The sequence below is a fragment of the Pyrus communis genome, chromosome 15 (genome assembly GCF_963583255.1).
Source record: "Pyrus communis chromosome 15, drPyrComm1.1, whole genome shotgun sequence".
NCBI classification, from domain to species: domain Eukaryota; kingdom Viridiplantae; phylum Streptophyta; class Magnoliopsida; order Rosales; family Rosaceae; genus Pyrus; species Pyrus communis.
Window position 1 is genome coordinate 10,379,811 of NC_084817.1, and position 22,006 is coordinate 10,401,816.

General features: G+C 36.5%; 2 protein-coding genes and 1 pseudogene across 2 annotated transcripts; 2 read left to right on the forward strand and 1 right to left on the reverse strand.

Moving 5' to 3' along the window:
- The first annotated feature begins 73 nt into the window (after positions 1-73).
- LOC137717480 (uncharacterized) lies at positions 74-2,193 on the forward strand. The gene is made up of 7 exons (XM_068456863.1): positions 74-331; positions 419-461; positions 555-647; positions 761-823; positions 1,040-1,135; positions 1,297-1,374; positions 1,810-2,193. Exons 1-7 carry the CDS (start codon positions 210-212, stop codon positions 1,894-1,896), a joined length of 582 nt encoding a protein of 193 aa, XP_068312964.1. The 5' UTR covers positions 74-209; the 3' UTR covers positions 1,897-2,193.
- Positions 2,194-2,419: 226 nt separating this feature from the next.
- LOC137718452 (uncharacterized) lies at positions 2,420-4,278 on the reverse strand. Its single transcript, XM_068458006.1, has 3 exons — positions 4,058-4,278; positions 3,024-3,146; positions 2,420-2,808 (listed from the first exon to the last, which is right to left on the reverse strand). The coding sequence occupies exons 1-3, from the start codon at positions 4,209-4,211 to the stop codon at positions 2,597-2,599; spliced, it is 489 nt and encodes a 162-aa protein (XP_068314107.1). The 5' UTR covers positions 4,212-4,278; the 3' UTR covers positions 2,420-2,596.
- A 9,055-nt stretch (positions 4,279-13,333) lies between these two features.
- Positions 13,334-16,306, forward strand: LOC137716869 (beta-glucosidase 12-like; annotated as a pseudogene).
- Positions 16,307-22,006: the final 5,700 nt, after the last annotated feature.

Below are 22,006 nucleotides of genomic sequence, written 5' to 3' on the forward strand. Positions count from 1 at the left end.
GGTCAATCCAACGGTGGACATCAAATCAGCGGCTGCAAACATCCTACATCCTCATCCTCAGACACTGAATATTCTCCCTCTTCATTGGAGTCTCCAACCTCTCTCCGCTTTCCCAAATTTCCACCATTCTCGTTACTACTGTAGAGATTAGACTCTGAGAGAGAGAGAGAGAGAGAGAGAGAGATAGAGTAGCTATCTCGGCTTAAAGCATGTCGTTTTGCTCCTCCCTGCCATCTCCCCACTCTCTGTTTCTCCTTTCCAAAACCAAATCTCCAAGCTCTCGATTCAGAGCTTGCGCTGCTGACGTTCCTGATTTCCTCTCAGCCGATTGGTTCGCTCTCTCTCTCTCTCTCTCTCTCTCTCTCTCTCTCACTCCTATTGATTGATATATAACTGATGACGATCTTGAAATTTGCAGGCTGGAATCCCGGAAGAAGAGGCCCTTTGGCCCCAGATTAAACGTAATCATCTCACCATATGGAAAAATAAATGATTTCATTCGTTGAAGTTCCTCTCTCTGTTTATGTGATATAATTTGTTGACTTGTGTTCTAGTTTAGCGCAGAAGAAGCTGTTCAGCATCAGCTGGATGCCCTCAAGTACAACGATCAACCCCGCCCCGATTATGGCATCGAGGTCATGTACAGGGTAAACTTTCTCATTTTCTTCTTCTTTTTTGGGTTGGATTTATTTTTGACACGAAGAAATAGGGTTGGCTTTGGATTCTTAATGTTTTGTTTCCTGGTTTCCTCTGTTCATAGTTTGCTGGGTTTGATCCTTTTGAGAGGTCCACCTATTTCGGCCCATTCTTTGATTTGGGGCAGGTTGGTGCAATGCTGTATTTTTCAAATGATTTCCGCACGCCTTTTTTCTCCTTCTGCATAACCCTGTTAATTCTTGCTTCTCCTTGGATTTATTCATTCCAAAGTCCAAGTAAACAGGGGTGTGCATGGGAAGGAAAAATCTGCGGAAATTACTCCCCCTAGTGATATTTGTAGCTCATGGTTTTCTCTTGGTTGGGTGATTCGCTATGTGTGCAGTTTGAACGATTTAGGCGAATTTTTCACCATTCAACATATAGAGTGTTGTTATGTCATAAAGAGAGGAAGATGTTGAGCAGTTTATTTGTGGAGGAGGTATGAGTACGTTGATTGATTCCGCTAACAAACTTATATGTGATGTAACTTTGAGCTAACTTAGAGTTGCCATACTAGACTCGAGTCCTCTGGTGTTGTTACACGTTTAATTGCATTTCTAATTCGATATCTTTGTTGAATGAATTGCGACTGCGAACTAGAACCTATTCAAGCAGCGGGTTTGGATAAGAGGATGTCGGCCAGAGGAAGAAGAAATATTTCAATTCACAATGGTTCAGGTTAGTGAAGATGTTTTCGCTTTGCAAAGTTTCTTAAGGGGAATAGATGAATGATGAACATGTCATATTTACGAGGCAACAAAACATGCATATAAGTTGTGTTGTAAAACCTGTGGACATATTCTGAATACTGGATTTCACACCCCACCAAAACGGAAAAAGTATAGGAATCCACTGGTTGCTGTATCCAACCAAAAAATAATGTCTGCCGTCTGCAATGCTTCACGGCAGGCATGGTCTGTAAAGCGTAATATGGAACTGGATAGTCGGTAGAGTGCTAGTCAAGGAACTATTATTGAATCCGAAAGTACGACTGTGATTTTGATTTTGTAAACTAGGTTACCCTTATATCGATATGGATCATATGCGTTTTATACGATTGAACTATGGAAACTGTAGTTATACCTGTATTGATCTGTAGCTTCTTGTTGGCAGAGGGTTGGAGGGTCATGGGATGGTTATTGGCTGACGGAGAGTGTACTTCACGACGGAGATGCTTTTGCCGGTGGTTTGGCTTATTGAACATTCAAGGCAGCTATCGATCGACGATCACTCTAACAGAGACATTTGCTCACGCACTGCCAACCTTCCAATTTGTACATATGGAAAAATAAGCAAAGTTGTTGTAATGTCTAATACGATGTAGTTCGTATATCAAGTATTGTAAACTCCGGAAGCAGCATGTATCTTTCCTCCTCGTACGTCTGGTCTGCCCCAACTCTTGAGAAATAGTTGGAGGAAAGGAACTTCAGATGATTCATAGTAATACATTGTAACCGAAGAGATTTTACGTTATTCATTCAGTTTCCGTTTCTTCCACCTGTTGTACCGAGTGCGAAAATACAGAGAACAAAGCAGAAAATAAATCATCAAAAGAGTGATGTCCATTCATCCCTGCATGCGTGGTGCCTGCTTACAGAATTGCATTTCCAAAATAACAACACACTTCATAAAGAAAAGCCAGAAAGGGTTTTGTTAACGTGCCGGAAACCCTTACTTGGCCGTGAAATTATGAAATTTTCCATATGATCGTGAGCTAATCCGATAAAAAACCAACAATCATTTCACCGGAAACATCGCAGATGAACCGTTACATAACTCAGCTTCCAATAAATTTTAGCTAGTTCATAACTCTTAACAACTAGACAACATCCAGCATAATTGAGGAATAAAACAGACCAAAATTTAATGGAACAGCACCCCATTTGATGGCTTTGACATGTTATTTCTTTGTCTGAGTAATATACTTGGTGAGCACATAGCAGTCTGGAGGGGTAATGTTCGTGTAATAATTCTGGATGGTTTCCGTGATTTCGAACCCAAATTTCTTATAGAAGTTTATGGCGTCCTCATTGTTTGTCTGAACATGCAAGTAAATTTCGGAAATATTTTGCTTGGCGCACAGATCAAGAGAATGGTTCAACAGTTGTTTACCTGCAAAAATCCCAGAACTTAGATCAGAAAATTTGCACAGTTGTAAATATCCAGATTAAGCCAACATTTACCAGTCGACAGAACCACCACAAAGCAGGAGACTTCTTGACAACTCAAGTTTGTATTCAGAAGGCAAACTTAATCAAAGCATGGATCATGTATTTCGACCACAATGCCACACCAAAGTTATAATATGAAGAACATTGCTTGCTTACCAATGCCTAGTCCACGGTACGGTGCTAAAACTCCCAATGTCATGATGTACACGCGGACAGCTCCATTTTCCTTTTTCTCAAGCCGGCATGCAATTGCACCAACGCATATATCACTGAAATATGCTGTATACAAATAATAGCAGGAATTAAACTTTAAACTTTCATACTGTTTGTCACTTTGGCAAGTAGTCAACTCCAGCATAGTCACGAGTGCTAAAGAAGGAAAAAAAAATCTGAAGGATGATAAATCAAGGGTATAGCTACACAATAAGTTTGTAATCGTGTTTACATATGATTATCAATCTATTTTTAGACCATATATGCAGATTCATTGAGAAATCATAAGAAATGGACTTCGATGGCTCAGCGAATAAGCTTGTTAAATAATAGTCTCAGCACATACAATTCATAACAGGATACCTTCAAAAATGCCCAAGCCACTGTCCCACCCACTTCTTCATTCATAATGACCCTCTTTGCATGCATAATAGAACATAACTCATCAAAGAAGACATATAATTTTGTTGTTGAAGAACTGATAAAAATCCAGGGGATAGCTAATCACTTAAGTACCTCACCGATGCTGCATCCCTGACATACCAATAAGTTTTCATCCTCAATTTACTTGTACAATTGTGTTGTCGACATTCTTCAAAAGTGTATCCAAATCCAAGTGACCAAACCCAGCATTTCCAAATGCAATGAGCTAAAGCCCAATATTTCCCAGCACGACCCGTAAACAAATTCCATTTCGGATGACCCGAAGCAAACAAACAACAAGGAAGACTATGAAATACGCAGAACGAACAGAAACCACGAAATACACAAAGATTTTACAAAATAAGCAAGAACCACAAGACATTTCAGGGAATTTGCATAAAATCTACATTAGTAACACAAAACAAGCAAACCCAGAAAATGTTATGCAAAATTAGACAAAACCCAGAACATGTTATGCAAAATTAAACAAAAACCCTAAACAAAACCCAGAAATATTATGCACAAATAAGGAAGACCCAGAATCGAAGCTTAACCTAGCTTGGTGAAATCGCCGGAAGCAAGGGCATCGGCGTAGTACTTGTCGTTGTAGCGAACTGGGAAGAGGGCAGTGTTGAGCTTCTTCAGCTGCATCACGTTCTTGTCTCTCAGCCCGTCCAGCGAGCTTTGGACCTCGCGCCCGGCCCCCATTTCTCCACCGAGAGTTTTGCTTGCAGGGACGACGAGCAGAGAGAGAGAGAGGGGGGGAAGGGTTGGGATTGTAATTTTGTACCGACCTAGCGTCTTTGGTTTACGCGGGGGGTCGTCGGAACGATTCGGGTCGGGTCATGAAATTAAAAGTGTTGATGGTTTGGCCCAAGCTTGTAAAAGTTTGAGATTAGACCCAGTAATAGTAAATGTCGTTAATTAGAGTGAACTATTAAAACGTTTATAAAGTTCTAGTGGTATTCAACAATTTTTCAGCAATAGGCCGAACCAATTAGTGGTTGAGAAATGGAGGGTCATGATTGAATTGATGAAATGTTATTTTTTTTAACTTGTCAATCTAATAGATAAAAAGTCGGACTACTAATAGTTTAGACTATTGAAGACAAATCCGATATTTAGTTATGATTTTTATAAAATTATTAAAGGGGGTGTTTGATGGATGAGATAGTTTTGTCTTCGACCAATTGCAAGGAGTAGAGCATTGTTTGGTATACAAGTCCACCAATTGAACGACACCCAAAATGTGTTACGCTGCTTTAATGAGGATAAAGCAAAGCTTTTGAGTACTCACATGGTTGTTCGAACTCTGCAAAATGAGACCTATTTTGTTCTAAAGACGAGGATAAAGAGATACTGGAACCTATAGCTCCATACTTATCGGTACTTTATTGTACTTGGCACTTGACCTACACAAGGTGTGTTCTTAAACTGGTTATGTCTGTACCATTGAAGATATTACAATATCTTGAGATCAATCAAATAAGAGTTGATTGCTATGTCTTCAAATAACATTGGTATTCTAGCCCTACATGAAGCATCGCGCAAATATTTTGGTTGAGGGACGTGATTGATCACATAAGAAACACATGTGGCTTTTCTACTATCGTTGACGTTTTATTCATGAAGGCAACGATGCATGTATCGAAAAATTAAAGAAATGATACATCAAAGATGACAACGCCAAACTTATTGCTTTGAAGTTTTTTTTTTTCATTCATCAGCAATAACAAGTTCAGAAGATTGAAGTCAAGCATATCCAGTCCCAGGAATGTTTCCTACCTATTCACAAAGTCACTGCCGAAGTCAACCTTTAGAAGGTTGTTCATGAAATTGGATTCCACAAACTTTTAGATTTGCATCACCGGTATTCTCTTGCGGAGTTTTGCTGAACTCAGGGGGAGTATCCTAATGAATACTCACATGATCTTAACATACTATATCCCTACGATTAGGAGCACTTTCCTAACTGGATTTTTGGTAATTTGCTGAGGTTTTGACGAGACACCTACTATGGGTTGGTTATACCCTTTTGTATGTTAATGATCATCTTGGAGATGTGAAACAATATCGAGATCCTGCATTAACTTAGTTTTCTCCTTAGACTATGGGTTTGTCTCATTGGGTTTACCATAGTCAGGTTTTGTGAGATTTTCTTTTGATATGTGCCACTAATAAGAGACTCTTGTTAGCAACTATTTGTACCTAATGAGAAGTAATGACAACAACCGCCATCTTCTAATCATGAAGACTTGATGCGGCTACTTCTTAAGTTGTACACATTCAAAGAAGAAACTCTAAGAAAAGATTTAGAGTACTTGGATCTAACGGAAGACGTGACACAGAACCGAGCGCAATGGTGTTCTAGGATTCATATTGCCGACCCCACTTAGTGGGAAAAGACTTTGTTGTTGTTGTTGTTGTTGTATCAAGAAGTTTAACTAGAACTAGTGGTTTATGTTGTTTAAATTTAACAAGGAGGTCCTGGGTTCAAATCGCTATAGGTTTATTTACTTTCTAATGTTTACTATTTTTTTTATAAGGGTATAAATTTATAAAATTTGATCAAATGATTAAAAAGTTTAACTAGAAGTGGTGGTTCATTATGTTTGAAATTAACAAAGAGGTCTTAGATTCATAACATTATGTGTGTTTTTTTATTTTCCATTTTTTATGAATTTCTTTTCATAAGAGTATAAAATTTTTAAAATTTTGGAATTTCTTTTCATAAGAGTATAAATTTTTAAAATTTTGGTTAAATGATTAAGAAGTTTAATCAGAAGCAATGATTTTTGTTGTTTAAAATAAACGAAGGGTCTTAAGTTTGAAATGATATGTGCTTTTTTTTTTATTTTTTTTATTTATTGTTATGGTAACGGTAGAACCCTAGGCTTTTACAATTTGATTTTCAAAACGTTTCTTTTTGTTTTCTTTATTTTGCTAATTTCTTTAATTGTTTTAATTTAATAGTATTTTTATTATTTTAAATTCCAAAATCAACATTTTCCCAACTTCGTTTTAGATAATTAATTAAGAGTTGGTTTTAAATACAATTTATTCATTCAATCCTTGTGGAAAATAACCTTGCTTGAGCCGTTTATACTACAATTACCATGTTCTCCTGAAAGTATTTTTAATTGTTTTTATCACTAATTTTGCAAGTGGTAAAAATCCTATCAAGTAATTGGTGTCATTGCGGGTGATTGTTTGGATTAATTTGTGTTTATCATATTCTTAGTTAATTATTTTTGTACATATTTTTTATTTATGTGTTGATTTTATTCTATTTTTTTTTTTTGCAGGTTATAGTTTGTTGATTTTGAAAGCCATCCGTTTTTTAGAGTTAAGCCGAATGGGAAGAAAGAGTTTTTCAACTTGTGGATGAAGAAAGTCGGTGGTACACTGAAGAATGGGCATTAGGTCAGAAACGAAGGACACGATTGAAGCTCACCTCAATTTGGAACAAATGGGCATTAGATCATTCTTATGGATGAAGAGAGTCGGTGGTACATTGAAGAAAGGCCATCCGTTTTTTACAATTAAACCGAATAGGAAGAAAGAGTTTTTCAACTTTGTTTCTTCTATAAAGTTTCTAGATGGGTATGCTTCCAATATCTCGCATTGCGTGAACGTGAAAGGGTGTAAATTTTCTAGAATGAAGAGTCATGATTGTCATGTGATACTCCAAGGCTTTCTTCTGGCCAAGGTTTCGCCCAAAATTTAGATGCACTGCCAAATCTAGTGGAATTGAACATTGATATGAAGTTTAAGCAGTTCATCCCAGGTGGTCATCCTCAATGATAGTGAGCAATCATGTCTCAGACTTTTATGTTCGGAATTGGGATTTGAATCAGACATTAAATTACAAAAGATGTTCAACTTTGGTATTGCCTTTGTTCCCTAAATCTGTATATTGCCTTTGTTTCCTATATCTTCTCTGCAACTGATTGGAGTCTAAGTGAGAAATGGTTCATTTCTTACATTTTATCACATGGTAGCTCATTTAGAAAGGACCAGCTATATATCTTAAACGTATCTAATTATGATAATCCCATTGGCTTTGGCAGCTCATTGGAGTCTGTATATTGCCTTTGGTTCGGTTCATCAACTACTAATCACCGTCAAATGCTCTATGCATAATAGCTAGTATATATTCGTATTTCTTAGTATATATGTGTGGATATATATAAGGAAACTAAATGAACCTAGCTTTCATGGCATGAAACTATACACACGTGTGTATATTTTTATATTTATTGTTTTAGCTAGTTCAAGTAAACATGTGTTTGGAGTTGATAAACCAAAACTACTTTTGAATTAGAATTGTTTCTACTTTTGGGAAATGATATACTATTAGGGGAAGTTTTGCCAAATTTTTTGTAGAAATTTAAGATTAGGGTTTTCACCATTTAAGTTATTTTGGGCAACTAAAAAATACACCAGGGGGCCTAATCGAATGCTGAAGCTGGCACACAATGTACGCGTGTCCAACGAATTGATCAAGATTACGTATGACTCGCAACATCGTGGAGCGGCTACCTCACAGCAGCATAGCAACATCTCTACCAGCTATGGTTTTCTTATTCGGTGGCATTGTCCTATGCAGTGGGAGTCTTGGGCATAAATTCCCAAGAGGACAAAGAAACTAGTGCAGCATGAGTTGTCGGTTAGTGCATTAATTTTTAGCATTTATAATTTTTTAATTTTGTTTACAAATATTATAAACCAAAGTATATTATCTTAATATTATTAAATTTTTTACTATTATTTTACTATTTTCATATTTGTAGGTCAATAATAATCTTGAGGACATATTATGAAATGGGATGATCTGGAGATTGCTCACCTAGAGGGTTGCCCAATCAGGTTGTAGGAGCGGCCGGAGGATTGGGAGTGGCTTTACAAACATTTTACGAACACAAAATTTATGGTATGTACATAATACTTTTAATAATAATTTATTATTGTTTTTGTTATTTTTTTTAAGCTTTTTTAATAATTTCTTTCAAATAGTCACACTAACATGTATATTGTATGTTTAACAAGAGAAAGCTGTTGCTGGCAAGAAAGCTCGAGAGTCAAAGAAACTTCTCCACCTTTCTGGTTCGATACCCTTCTCGTATAGGGTTAAGGTGCGATGTCAGGTAAAAGTATATTAATTTTTTAATTTTATACAATTTATTTTTTATTATTGATTAATAAAATGTTCTTAATGTTTTTTTTTTCTTTAGGAGGGTTCTAAGTTCCTAGAGCTCGACATGTTCAAGGATGTCTACGTTCGACCTGGCGATGAGACCACTGAGTAGCTCCATGTAAGTATATGTAATTGTTATTGTTCTTATATTTATGAGTCATTCAAAAATTAATTACATTTGTTATTAAATCTTAAATAATTTTTCTTTATTATTACAAGTTTCTATGGTGGAGAAGGGCACTACTGTTCTCTAAGAAGCAGCATCGCTGCTTCCCTTGGAGACCCCGACCGAGGACGTCATTGTACTCGAGGATGCAGGTCTTCAGATCCTGACTGAAGTCCTGGATCAGACTTTCAGTTCTTGTCATGGCAAGGTTGTTCGGGGTATGAGGAAGGCGCAGGTTCATGAGACGGGTGCCTCCTCTTTTAGACCGACCACAAGATAGGTCATCGCCCTGACGGAGGAAGTAGAAACCCTAAAAGATAAGATTACGGCTCAAGAAGCAGCTCGGGATGCTCGGGAAGCCCAGATTGCAGCCCAGTTTTTGGCCCAGGACGAGAAGATGAGCATGATTTTATGAGCCTTACAGATGTCGAGCCTCCAAATCCCGATGCCAGCAACTAATCTTGCTCCACCTTCGACCTCCCAGCCACTTCGCCCAACCAATACCTAGTAGCTTGATGCATCAAACCCAGATGACTACTTGTTGTAGTTTTTTCTCTTATGTTCGGAAAGCTTGTATGTACATTTTCATATATATTATAATAATTACTTTTTCTTGGTTTATTAATTATTGTTTATAATTTAATTAAAATATTTATAAACAATTAAATAAAAAAATTTTGTCAAAAAAAAGGAAGAAAAAAGGTTTGCCCGACGACGACAATACCTGCGTCGCGCAAAAGGTCTTTGCGTGATGATAATACCTGCGTCGCACCTATCTTTGCACGGCAACAAGAACAAGATGCATCGCATGAAAACTTTTGCGTGACGCATGTATTGTCGTCAATCAAAGACCTTTTGTGCGATGCTTGTATTTTCGTCGCGCAAAGACCTTTTGTGCAACGCAGGTTTCGCCCTCGTCACGCAAACCTTGCTTTCACGACCTTTGCGCAACGGTTTGCACGTGACAAAGTTGTTTGTTCGAAATTACTTTTATGCCCCATTTTTTTCTTTTCTCACATTTTTTGAGTTTTGTATTAAAGGTCATAATTGTAATTTCGTTGATTTTTGGTTGACAAATTGATTCTATTACTATGTAGTTTAGATCGTTTGTTAAAAAAAATAAAAAAAAATAAAAAAAAAGAGTGAAAGAATGATACTAAAAATTATATATAAATAGATTGTCAAAAGTAAAAATATTTGAAAGAATGATACTGAAATTATATAAAAATATATTATCTCTTATAATTTATATGGGTGATTCTATGTAAACCTAAATTGTAAGAATAAACCTCGAGTATTATTGTAAGCCTATCTTGTGTTCCAAGACGTTTAAATTTCCTTTTAATCCATTATTACTCTAAATTATGTTAAAGGAACGAGAAAAAGTTTAAACCCGGTATGCAGTAGTTTGAACCCAGAAAAAGGTTGTGCTTAATTTCTCTTCCTCTGCCTACTTCTAAATGAAATTGCTTCATCAGGAACAATAATTGCTTCTAGATGAATTTGATCTGAATTAAGGTCATACGAACATCTACATAGATTCACATCAGAGGTTTAATGCTCATGTATAATTAAAAAATACCGCTGAGGCGTGGGAGCTCATATGGATACATTACTTTATTGTTCTATGGAGCATTGTGAGGAGTTGATTTTATACTATATATTTTACTCTATTCTTAGTTATAATTTATTGGTTATTTTTGTGAGAATTTTGATACTTTGATTTATATTCTTAATGTAGGACATTCGATGTCCTCTGGAGCAAAACATGACCAAAGGATGAATTTTAGAGTGATTCTAATTGGAGGATGTTCAGGAGTCTGTTGACTTGTTCGTATCAAAGTTTCATAATTTTCTACCAAGCGGTTTATTTATCACGATGAAATAAAGGAGAAGCGCGCAGTGCTGTCAAAGACACATTTTGGGCTTATGTGGGCTTTTTGGCGTTCAAGATGATGTCTTTTGGGTTTGAGGCCTTTTACAATTATGTTCAGGACATTTTAAGCTTTAATTCAAGTTGTTTTGGCCCTATATTGGAGCCCTGAAGATCCAAAAACGTGGCTGTTTTGAGGTTGTGTAGAGTTTGGGCGAATTTTACTAGTCAATTTAGGATTATGTTTCTTAATTTATTTGGTTTCCTAGTATTATTCTAAGACCTTTTTTAGGTAGGATTTTATTTTCTAGTGGTATAAATAAGGTTTTTTAGCCATTAGGGTTGAAAAGAGGAGAGAGAGGAGGAGAGAACGCATAAAATTTAGGATGCACTACTTTAGAGAGCTTTTGGATTGAAGTTTATTTTGAAGGTGTTTTATAATTGTTTTATAATTGTTCATAACTAGTTTCGTTTGCTAGGGTGAGGCCACGAGCCTTAGTAAGAATGTGTAATTTCTTTTCAATTTGTTTATGATATTATGCATGCAGACTTTGAATTATTAATCACCGGTTTATACTATCTAATTGCCTTAGCAAGAAAAGTAATTTGATGCAATTTTGGTCAGAGGTCGGTCCTGAAATTGATGAAGGCTTCTTGTGGTTAATATGTGCAAGTTCACTTAGGACGAGTATCACGTCTTAAGGGTTGTATGGTTTTTCAAAAGGTTTCACAAAGCTTAATGAGTTATGCAAGTTTAGATTTGATCTGAATACCATAGACGGGATGCAGGTTTGATATACGCTCTAATGCTCATAAGTCTAATGCTCATCCAAGAGTACAAATATACGGTGTATATTGAACAACAAAATAAAAGGAAGAGTGGTAGATTGGATTTTTGAGATACGATGTCTTGGCAGTGTAAAATTGAACAACAAAATAAAACACCGGGAAAGAAAGAGAACACCAGACGATGGAAGAGCAATGGATGCGAAAGCACCATGATTGGCAATTCGTAGTGTTTAGGGTAATAAACTACAACTGAACCATGCTCGGATCAATTATCTTTGTTGAATTTATGCACTTGTTCTTGGCGTTTTGTAATTATCTGGGATAGCTGGTCCTTGTCAAACCATTGGTGTAAAATTACCTTAACCTAAATGAAGTAGCTAGGGCTACAATTCTGGGAACTCCATTAAATCATAATCTTACTTGCAGCAATATTTTGGGTTAAAAAACAAATCCATTGGTTAAAACCTAAAACAAATCACATGCACATTGTCTTCCGTAGGTTGCTAGAGCTTAAGCTTTGTTACTCAACTATATATAGCTTGTAATATTTACTGATTTTGTCAAGTAAAAATAAATTGCTTAAAGAAACTTGAAAACAAATAACGAAAGAATGATACTAAAAATTATATAAAAATGTATTGTCTATTATAATTTATATGGGTGATTCTATGTAAACTTAAGTATTTACACTGTAAGAATATATCTTGTGTTTTATTTGTAAGCCTATCTTGCGTTTCAAAACGTTTAGGGTACCTTCTATTAATCCATTATTACTCTAAATTATTTCAAGAGAACGAGAAAAGGTTTGAACCGGATGCGCAGTAATTTAAACCCAAAATACAAGAGATATTGTGTACTTGCTTATTGAAGGACCAGCTTACAGTGGCTCGATTCATGTTTTAAGAGAAGATTTACAAAACCTACTTCCAGATGAATTAAATGCCTGGTCACGAACAATACCCTATTTCTAGATGGCAATACTTTATCAGCATCAATACTTGCTCCGAGATGAATTTGATGTGAATCAGGTTATATGCAGATTCTCATCATAGCTCTAATGCTCATATAGTTAACATATATATATATATATATATATATATATATTGAACAACAAAATAAGATAAGATATACAGTATATGTAGATTCACATCATAAATCTAATGCTTATGTATAATTAAAATATATGCGGTGTGTATTGGACAAGAAAATAAAATAACCGGTGGTAGATTGGATATTTGAATTACGATGTCTTGATGTAATATTGAACAACAAAATAAAATAGCGGGAATGAAAGAAAACACCAGACGATGGAAGAGCGGTGGATGCGAGCGCACCACGATTGGCAATTCCTAGTGCTTAGAGTAATTAACTACAACCGAACCGCCCTCTTTAATTATCTTTGTTGACTTTTATGCAGTTGTTCTTGGCGTTTTGTAATTACTGGGAGAGCTGGTCCTTGTCAAACCATTGGTGTAAAATTCCCTTGGCCTCAATGAAGTAGCTAGGGCTACAATTCTGGGAACTCCATTAAATCATAACTTAATTGCAGCAATATTGTGGGTTAAAAAGCAAATCCAAAAGTTAAAACCTAAAACAAATCACATGCACACTGTCTTGTGTAGTCGGTTAGGTTGCTAGAGCCAAAGCTTTGTTTTTCAACTATATACAGCTTGTAATATTCACTGACTTTCTCAAGTAATCAGAAGCTATTATTCTTCATCTCTTTCTGTTTATTCTCTTCATTTCTTCTGCATATCAGTTCCTTTAGTTGCTTAGTTTCCTCCGTTCAACCACAGCCATCAACTATGGGATCCCGAACAAACGTGTTTACCACTTTAGTAATTTTATGTGTCATTGCCTCTTTCTCAGCTGAATCATCCACCGTTGATGTAACCAGGTCCGACTTTCCAGCTGATTTTGTTTTTGGAGTCACGACTGATGCTCCGCAGGTTTTTTTTTTGTGAAACTGTAGTTAACTAGCTGCACACTTTTTCCTTGTATATGTATTTTAATTTCTCTTTGCAAAATTTGATAATGTAATAATATGTATACTCCATGATGAGTTGGGTGTAGTACGAAGGAGCAACAGATGTCGCACGTAAAGGACCAAGTGTGTGGGATAACTACAACGAGAAGTTTCCAGGTTCGTCACATATACTCACTATTAGTTTGTTCTAGTTTCTTTGACATACCCTTATTTCTATGTGTCATAGTTTACCACCTATTTATTTTGTGATTTTCCTTCATTTCAGAGAGGATTCAGGACCATTCCAATCTGTCTATTGCCACCGATTCGTATAGGCGATACAAGGTGAGTGAAGACATATTAATCATCAAGTTCTATTCACTACTAGCTCCGAAGAAAAGTTAAAAGTGTTTTTTTCTTCTCTATTTGGCATATAGCTTACAACCAGCAATTGTAACTGTAGGAAGATGTGGTGGCTATGAAGAACCTTGGAGTCGATGCCAACAGATTTTCTACTGCCTGGACCAGGATTCTTCCTAGTAAGAACTTTAACGAAAATAATGGCTTTAAGTTTTAATAGCAAACACGACTATGTACATGTTGATGTGTGCTACTTGAGCTCTAATGCATTTTGTTTGCAATTCTGGACATGTAGACGGAAGCTTGAATGGTGGAATAAATCAAGAGGGCCTTGATCACTACAACAACGTGATCGATGAATTACTGAAGAATGGTAAGACACTTAATTTTACAAAGAACAGTGACAGTATATCTTCATAGTTTGTGTTAATTACCAGTGATATGCCTTCAGTTTTCAATAAGTTTTAGGAAGCCTAAGCTTGAAGAAACAATATTTGATATAATATATATGCTTTGTGGAGAATATACACATGATGAAAGATGTTCATCAAGTTTTCTAGCGCTCTGTAAATTGTAGTTATAACAAAGCAATGATCAATAACTGACCACATGCCATTAGCAATTGTCATTCTCCTATATGTTGATCGTTTGATTAAGTCAATTCTATATTGTAATACAGGCATCCAACCCTTTGTGACCCTCTTGCACTTTGACCCACCACAAGCCTTGACGGACAAGTAAGGAGGAGTCCTGAGCCGCACTTTTGTGTAAGCACCTTTTGATGCTAAATACTTTTCATCTCTCAAAGTTGTGACACTCATGTTTACCATATCACATATTTTCAGGGCTGATTTCAAGGACTACTGCGAGCTATGCTTTAAAACGTACGGTGATAGGGTAAAAAATTGGATCACAATCAACGAGCCACTGATTATGGCCAAGCTGGGTTATGACTTTGGAGTTGGTCCACCAGCCAGGTGCTCGGTTCCTGTGAAAGAACATGCTCCTCCATGTACAGGCGGAAATTCCGGCACTGAGCCATACACTGTGAGCCATAACCTTCTCCTTGCCCATGCTACCGTTGTCAACCTCTACAGAGATAAGTTTCTCGTGAGTCACACTCTGATTCATTTACCGTCAACTTCTGGAATTAACATCAAATCCATGAGACTCTTCTCTTGACTAATGTTTATTTATTATTTTGCTTATTTGAAGGGAGATCAAGGTGGTCAAATCGGAATCAGTCTGGTCGGGCAGTATGTTGAGCCATTTTCTAATTCAATAGAAGACAAGGCAGCGGCAAAGAGACTAATGGACTTTGAAATTGGGTGGTTAGTAAGAAGTAGTATATATTGCTGGAACAAGTACCGCTTCTACAGTGATTCTTGCCTATTGTTTTCTTTTGAAATCAACAAAATGTATTTTCCATAAAATGATTTTGTACTCCTACTTATCAGGTATATGGAACCGTTAGTATACGGAGCCTATCCGAAAATTATGAGACTCTTAGCCAAGCAAAGGATACCGACTTTCACAGTGGAAGAGAAAAAACTTATGAAGGGATCCTTCGATTTCATTGGGGTCAATTACTATACTTCAAGATTTGGTCGCTACCTACCAAGAAAACCTGGTGCACCAATCGCCTACCGCAGTGATACTTTTGCTAGAGCTGTGACTGAAAGTAAGCTTATACATGACCTTATTGCTAAGGCTGGTCTGTATGTGCTTTTGTGCGTCTCTGTGCGTGTGTCCATGTGTTTGTGTGTACATGTATAAATGATCGATAGGTTGAAAGTGGTACTGATATTGTTGCCCATGTTTTTATTGTTGCAGATAAAGATCGAGTCCTTATTGGCCCTAAAGTAAGAAAAGTGAGACTGTCAAAATATATTTCTCTAGTTTACTATTTTGCGGGACTGTAGCAAATATATCTGGAAAACTAAATTTGCATCCCTTGCAGGCTCAAGGAATCGACTTTATATACTCTTATCCACAAGGATTACAGAAACTTTTGGAGTTCATGAACCAAAACTACCAGAGCCCAACAGTTTATATTACGGAGAATGGAATTACCGAAGCCAAGCTTGATAAATCATTGAAGGATCCACATAGAATCCAATATATTCTTCAGCATCTGTACCGGATCAAGATGGCAATGAAGTACGTAATCTATTACATGACAAAAAATTACTAATCTAGATCAACTTCATGAGTTGAGTGCATGTTTACTAGTTTGAGGAAAGAGTATCTATTTACTTGTCACTGATGTTTTTGCAGGAATGGTGTGAATGTGAAGGGATACTTTCATTGGTCCCTACTCGATAATTTTGAGTTTCGGCAAGGGTTTGTTCCAAAATTCGGTCTTTACTACGTGGACCGTAACAACAACCTTACTCGAATTCCCAAAGAGTCGGCAAAGTGGCTCCCGAAATTCCTGAATGATAATGCCTAGGAATAAATTGAAAGCCCAATATAAAAATAATCATTATCTGATCATTGGACTCTAATAGCATATATATATAGGCGTTTTTATGTTGAAACTGCTTAAGAACTTACGGTTTATTATTTACAAACAATTGCAGTGTTTCATCCATTCTATTCATGCTACTTTCTTTTTTAAAGTCTTATAAACGCAGCATTACTTTATATGAAGTAACTTTTGGATTGAATTGTTAAGATATTTATAGCAAGAATATTCCAGTCAAGTTTGGTGTATGTGAGGCCATTTAATTTGTTGAGCAGCCATTGATGCTAACTCGTTTCTGTAATATTTCAATTAATATTCTATGAAAAGTTACGAAAGCAAATAGATTCAATCGTCCAACAAGAGGAAGAAGGTATATTTCTTTTGCAACCATGAAAATCAAGATCGTAACTAGAGTTGAATAACTACTGAATTTGATTATAGCATTATTCTGTTGGAATCTAGAATAATCAAGTGCGGTTCCTTGATTCTTTTAGTTTTCTTGTTTTATTAATTTTTAATGAGAATTAAAAAAAAAATACAAAAAAGGCTAAAGAACCTTGAATACGTTGGATTTGATGGCTCAATTCTATTGTGTCTAGACCCTTTTTATATCGACATAATCCCAAACTGATGTGCCTCCTTAGTTGGCGTATGTGGAGCATATGCTAGGTCTTTTATGGTGCTCATATTTAAAGCCGCTCTTTGTGCAAATGAAATGTGGGTGTGAGAATAGTAGCTGACACTCCTATTTATTACTAAAGGTTGCTGCACCATTTGGAGAAAGAAGGCAACCTTTCTTTGGTTTTGTGTTGTTTCACTTTTTTGTAAAAGCTTTTGTATGTTTGTATCTTTGTGAGCAAGAATCTGATATTTGTTCTTGGCTCGCTGTACTTTGAAGTCCCTCTGCTCAGTGAATGTATTTCGCTCACTGTACTTTAAAGTCCCTTTGCATAGTATCTTTTGACTTTGTAAGTCTTGAAGCATGGTTCATGAACTTATGATTTGAAGCCACCCTCAAAGTAAGTTAGCAAGCGATTTTGTGCTTGCTTAGGGCACCACCATTAATGTAAAATGATTGAAATGCATACTTCCACTCATACGAGGACCATCTAATCTTCAAAATATGTCCTTGGCGTCTCCATATCCTGCAAATGAAACTGTTCAAACTGCCAATCGTGAAGGTTTGAAAGTGTCTCACATTGGTAGCAACATTATCAAACCTTCAGTTCATCCAATTAGATAGAATTCAATTTTATATGTCCCACAATTACCTTATAACTTGCTGTCAGTTCACAAGATTTGTCTTGACAATAACTATTAGCTTATTTTGTATGCCAATTGTTTTTGGATCCAGGACAAAGTCACAGGGAGGATCTTGTACAAAGGACTATGCAATAATGGTCTCTATCCTATCCATTCACTTGCTCGACCACAAATAAACGTTCAACAAGAATAACATGATGTTTGGCATCATTCATCTAACCCTTCTGTCTCTTTAATGCTTTGGAATGCTGCTATATCTTGTGCTAAAGATGTTAATCTTGCACTGTGTAATAGTTGTTTAGAGGGAAAGTTCACTAAGCTACCATTTCAAACTAGGTCTCATCAATCCATTGTTCCTTTTGAAATAGCCCACAGTGACCTCTGAGATCCTACACCATTTAATTCAATGGATGGTTTTAAATACTATGTCACTTTTATTGATGAGTGTACTAGATTTTGTTGGTTATTCCCTCTTGTTGATAATTCAGACTTCTTTTCTTCATTTGTTTCATTATGTGCATTTGTGCAAACTCAATTCTCAACTTTTGTGAAAAGTTTACAAACTAATGGAGGTGGAGAATATGCCAATCATAAATTACACTTTCTTGCAAGACAAGGAAGTTATACATCACAAGTGATGTCCCTATATCCCTGAACAAAATGGCCTAATTAAGAGAAAACATAGGCACATCATTAAGACTGCCGTTACCTTGCTGAATATGCTCAACGTCCTTCCCAATTTTGGTCTTTTGCATGTCAAACAGTTGTGTATCTCATAAATAGAATGCCATCCTCACTTTTACAACACAAATCTCCATTTCAACTCTTGTTTGGAAAATTACCTGTTATATCACATCTAAAGGTATTTGGTTGCCCATGTTTTCTATTATTGAGACCATACAATAGTTCTAAACTGGAAGCTAAAGCAACTAGATGTGTGTTTCTTGGCTATGCATCTCAATACAAAGAGTATATTTTTTTTTGATGTCTCTAAACACCAGGTGTACATTTCTAGACATGTGTTTTTCAATGAACTAGAGTTTACTTATTCTAGTCTAATAAAACAGTCAACATAACTCTATGCTCACTCTATTCCTAGTGTTGTATTACCACCACCATTAGTCACAACTCTTGACAATTTGCTAGTGTCTCCATCATTACCATATGTGTCCTAACAACTCTTACATTCTTCATCAAGTTCACCATCTATCATTAGTTTACAACCTATACATGCTGCTTCACCCTCTAGTAATTCATCACATAGTCTAATACCTCATTTTGCTTCTAAGTCTATTACTGGCACTGCAAGTGACTCCTCCTTACTCCCTGTGGATCTTTTGTTTGATCTTGAAAATCTTCAAGTGGGTCTTCCCTTTGCTCCACTTAACATGCATCTAATGCAGACTAGAAGCCAGACAAGTATAAATAAGAAAAATGCCTTATTGACAGTTTTAGTTGATTCTGATACTATGGATTTGTCATTGGTTGAACCTACTTCATACAAGAGTGTACTTAAGGTTCTAGTTTGACTTAAACCAATGCAAAAGGAAATTGGGGCTTTACATTCTCAGGGTACATGGTCTTTGGTTTCTCTTCCTTCACAGAAGAATTTAGTTGGATGTAAGTGGATCTATAAAATTAAGAAGAACTCAGATGGTATTATTGTCAGGCCTAGGCTTTGTTGGTGGCAATAGGCTTCAATCAAGAACCAGGGTTTGATTATGGAGAGACATTCAGTCCAGTGGTTAAACCTACTACTGTTAGGTTGGTTTTGGCTTTAGTGCACATCATGGATGAAAATTGAGGCAACTTGATGTTAAAAATACATTCTTTCATGGCTTGTTGTAGGATGAAGTGTACATGTCTCAACCTCCTCTTAGTTTTGTAGATGCACATAATGCATAGAATCCACATTTGGTTTGCTAACTTCATGAGTCTTTATATGGCTTGAAACAAGCCCTAAGAGTATGGAACCGCGTTTCTACCTAACATTGGTTTTCAATCCACTTATTTAGATTCTTCTTTATTTCTGAAGAAGATTGGTAGTGATATTGTGATTTTGGTTCCCTATGTGGATGACATTATAATCACAATGAGCTATTCATCTGTCATTCATCATGTTATTAACTCTCTCACCTCTGAGGTTGATATAAAGGACTTAGGTGACTTGCACTATTTTCTTGGCATTCAGATCACCTCAATCAAATATGGGTTGTTTTTATCTAGTCAAAGTTTGTGCAGGATTTGCTGCACAAAATTGAGATGTTTGATTCTAAAAGTTATGATACACCTCATTTACCATACAATAAGCTTCTCAAGAATGATGGGGCTCTCTACGACAATCCTACTGCATCTTGCAGCATTATAGGTGCCCTTCAATATTCTCACATTTTCAAGGTCGTATATTGCTTTTTCAATGCACCAAATATGCAATTTATGCAAAATCCTATGGCTTCACACTATATTGTTGTCAAGCGCAAACTTAGGTACTTGAAGGGTACAATGCATCATGGTATTATTTATTCAAAAAGAGGTTTGGTATTAAAAGCTTTCAGTGATGCTGACTCGGCCGGGATCCAATTGATCGTAGGTCAACTATAGGTTTAGTTGTGTTTTTGGGATCCAATCCTATTTCCTGGTCATCCAAGAAGCAACAAATGGTATCATGATCTTCCACAAAGGCAGAATATCGTGCAATGCCATTACTTCAACTAAACTAGTTGAATTCAACAGTTGCTTTCATTTATGCAGATCACAATCATTGCTTATCCTGTGTTATTTTGTGATAAATTGTCTTCGATTACCCTATATTTTAATCCTGTTTAGCACCAAAAAACAAAGCATACCGAAGCTGATGTTCATTTATCCGTGAAAGGATTTCCAAGAAGCAACTTGAAGTGCAGCTTATGTCTTCTCAAGAGCAGTTTATAGATATACTTACAAAGGTCCTCAGTGCACCCTTGTTTCGAACACACTGCAACAATCTCATGCTTGGATTACTCAACCAGGATCCTGAGAGGGGATGTTAGAGTATATTTAATGGTTAGAGATTGTGATACTTGTCATTCATATGTAGAGTTGGGTAGTGAAGGTTGTTAGATTCCATTGCTTAGAAATACAAGTGTGATGTAATAACTTCTTCATTAAGAAATATCAAAGATAATAGATTTTCCTCTTCTCTCTCCATTTTCGAATCCTTTATTTCTCTCTATAAGAATCATATTCAAGAACTATCAAATTGATCACTTATGGTTAACATATACAACTTGATTAAGGGGAACCACTTCATATGAAACATGTTTCTTCAATTTAAATTGATATTCATACTGGTATTGTCCACACACTTAATGTAACGTCCCGAAAATTCTTATTTGGAAGCTAAATCCGATGATAGGCCAAATTAAAATCTTGTTTACTTACTACCATTAATCACAATCTCTTTAATAAATTCTTAATTCCTCACAAATTTTATCGCTAAACTTATTTAACAAAAACATAACGTCCGGTCCATCTTTGAACTAAACACCCAATCTCTTTTCTTCTTTCTAATTTTCGTTAAAGATTAATCTCAGTTATTTTATGGCTGCATCTAACCTTCTTGTTAGACTACCTACGTACCCTATGAAGGAATCAAGCTAATCGTAGTTCACATTTCCAATGTCTAAATCCATTTCCGATAATACTCAATTAACCGAAATATCTAACATTCATGTTAATAATCGAAGTACCTCAAATGTATACCAAATACGTAATTGGAATATCGAAATACGCATAAAATGGTAACGTCGGCTTATTGGCCACGCGCCATCGCGCGTGATGATTTCCTGCGAAAGGAAACCTAAAATTTCGACGAACTCTAAAAATTACCAAATTTTACAGGGTTGTAGAACACAACAAGGGGAGAACTTTTATACCTAGGCCGAAGCCCAGTTTAGCTGGGAAGTGGTCGGAAAACCACTCGAACCATCGGAACCCTCGATTTGGGTAGTTGTTGATTCGCCACCAAAACGAACTTTGCCGCCTCATCCAAGTCTTGGGTGTTGCTCCTGGGGTTGAGAGGAGTCTTTTGGTGGTGGTCATCGACAAGGAAGCTTGCCGGCGCCACCGAAAAAAGGTTAAAGCTACCAGAATCACCCGTGGGTTTGTGGCTTCGATTTGTAAGTTTGGGTGAGAAATTTGAAATGTAACACCATAGGGACGTTGGGCTCGATGAGAGCTTTCCATAAACACCAAGTCCACCTTGAACGGAGGTTGGACAGAGAAGATAGGATCGGGTCAAGGAACCGGGTCGGGTGGAGAAACCGGGTTGGCCGGTTCTCTCATTCTCCCTTCCCTCATTTCCCTCCTTTTCTTTTCTTCCCATTTGTCCTCCCTTTTGCCCCTCTTTTTCCTGATTGGCAGCTCCCTCTCCTTTTTCTCCCC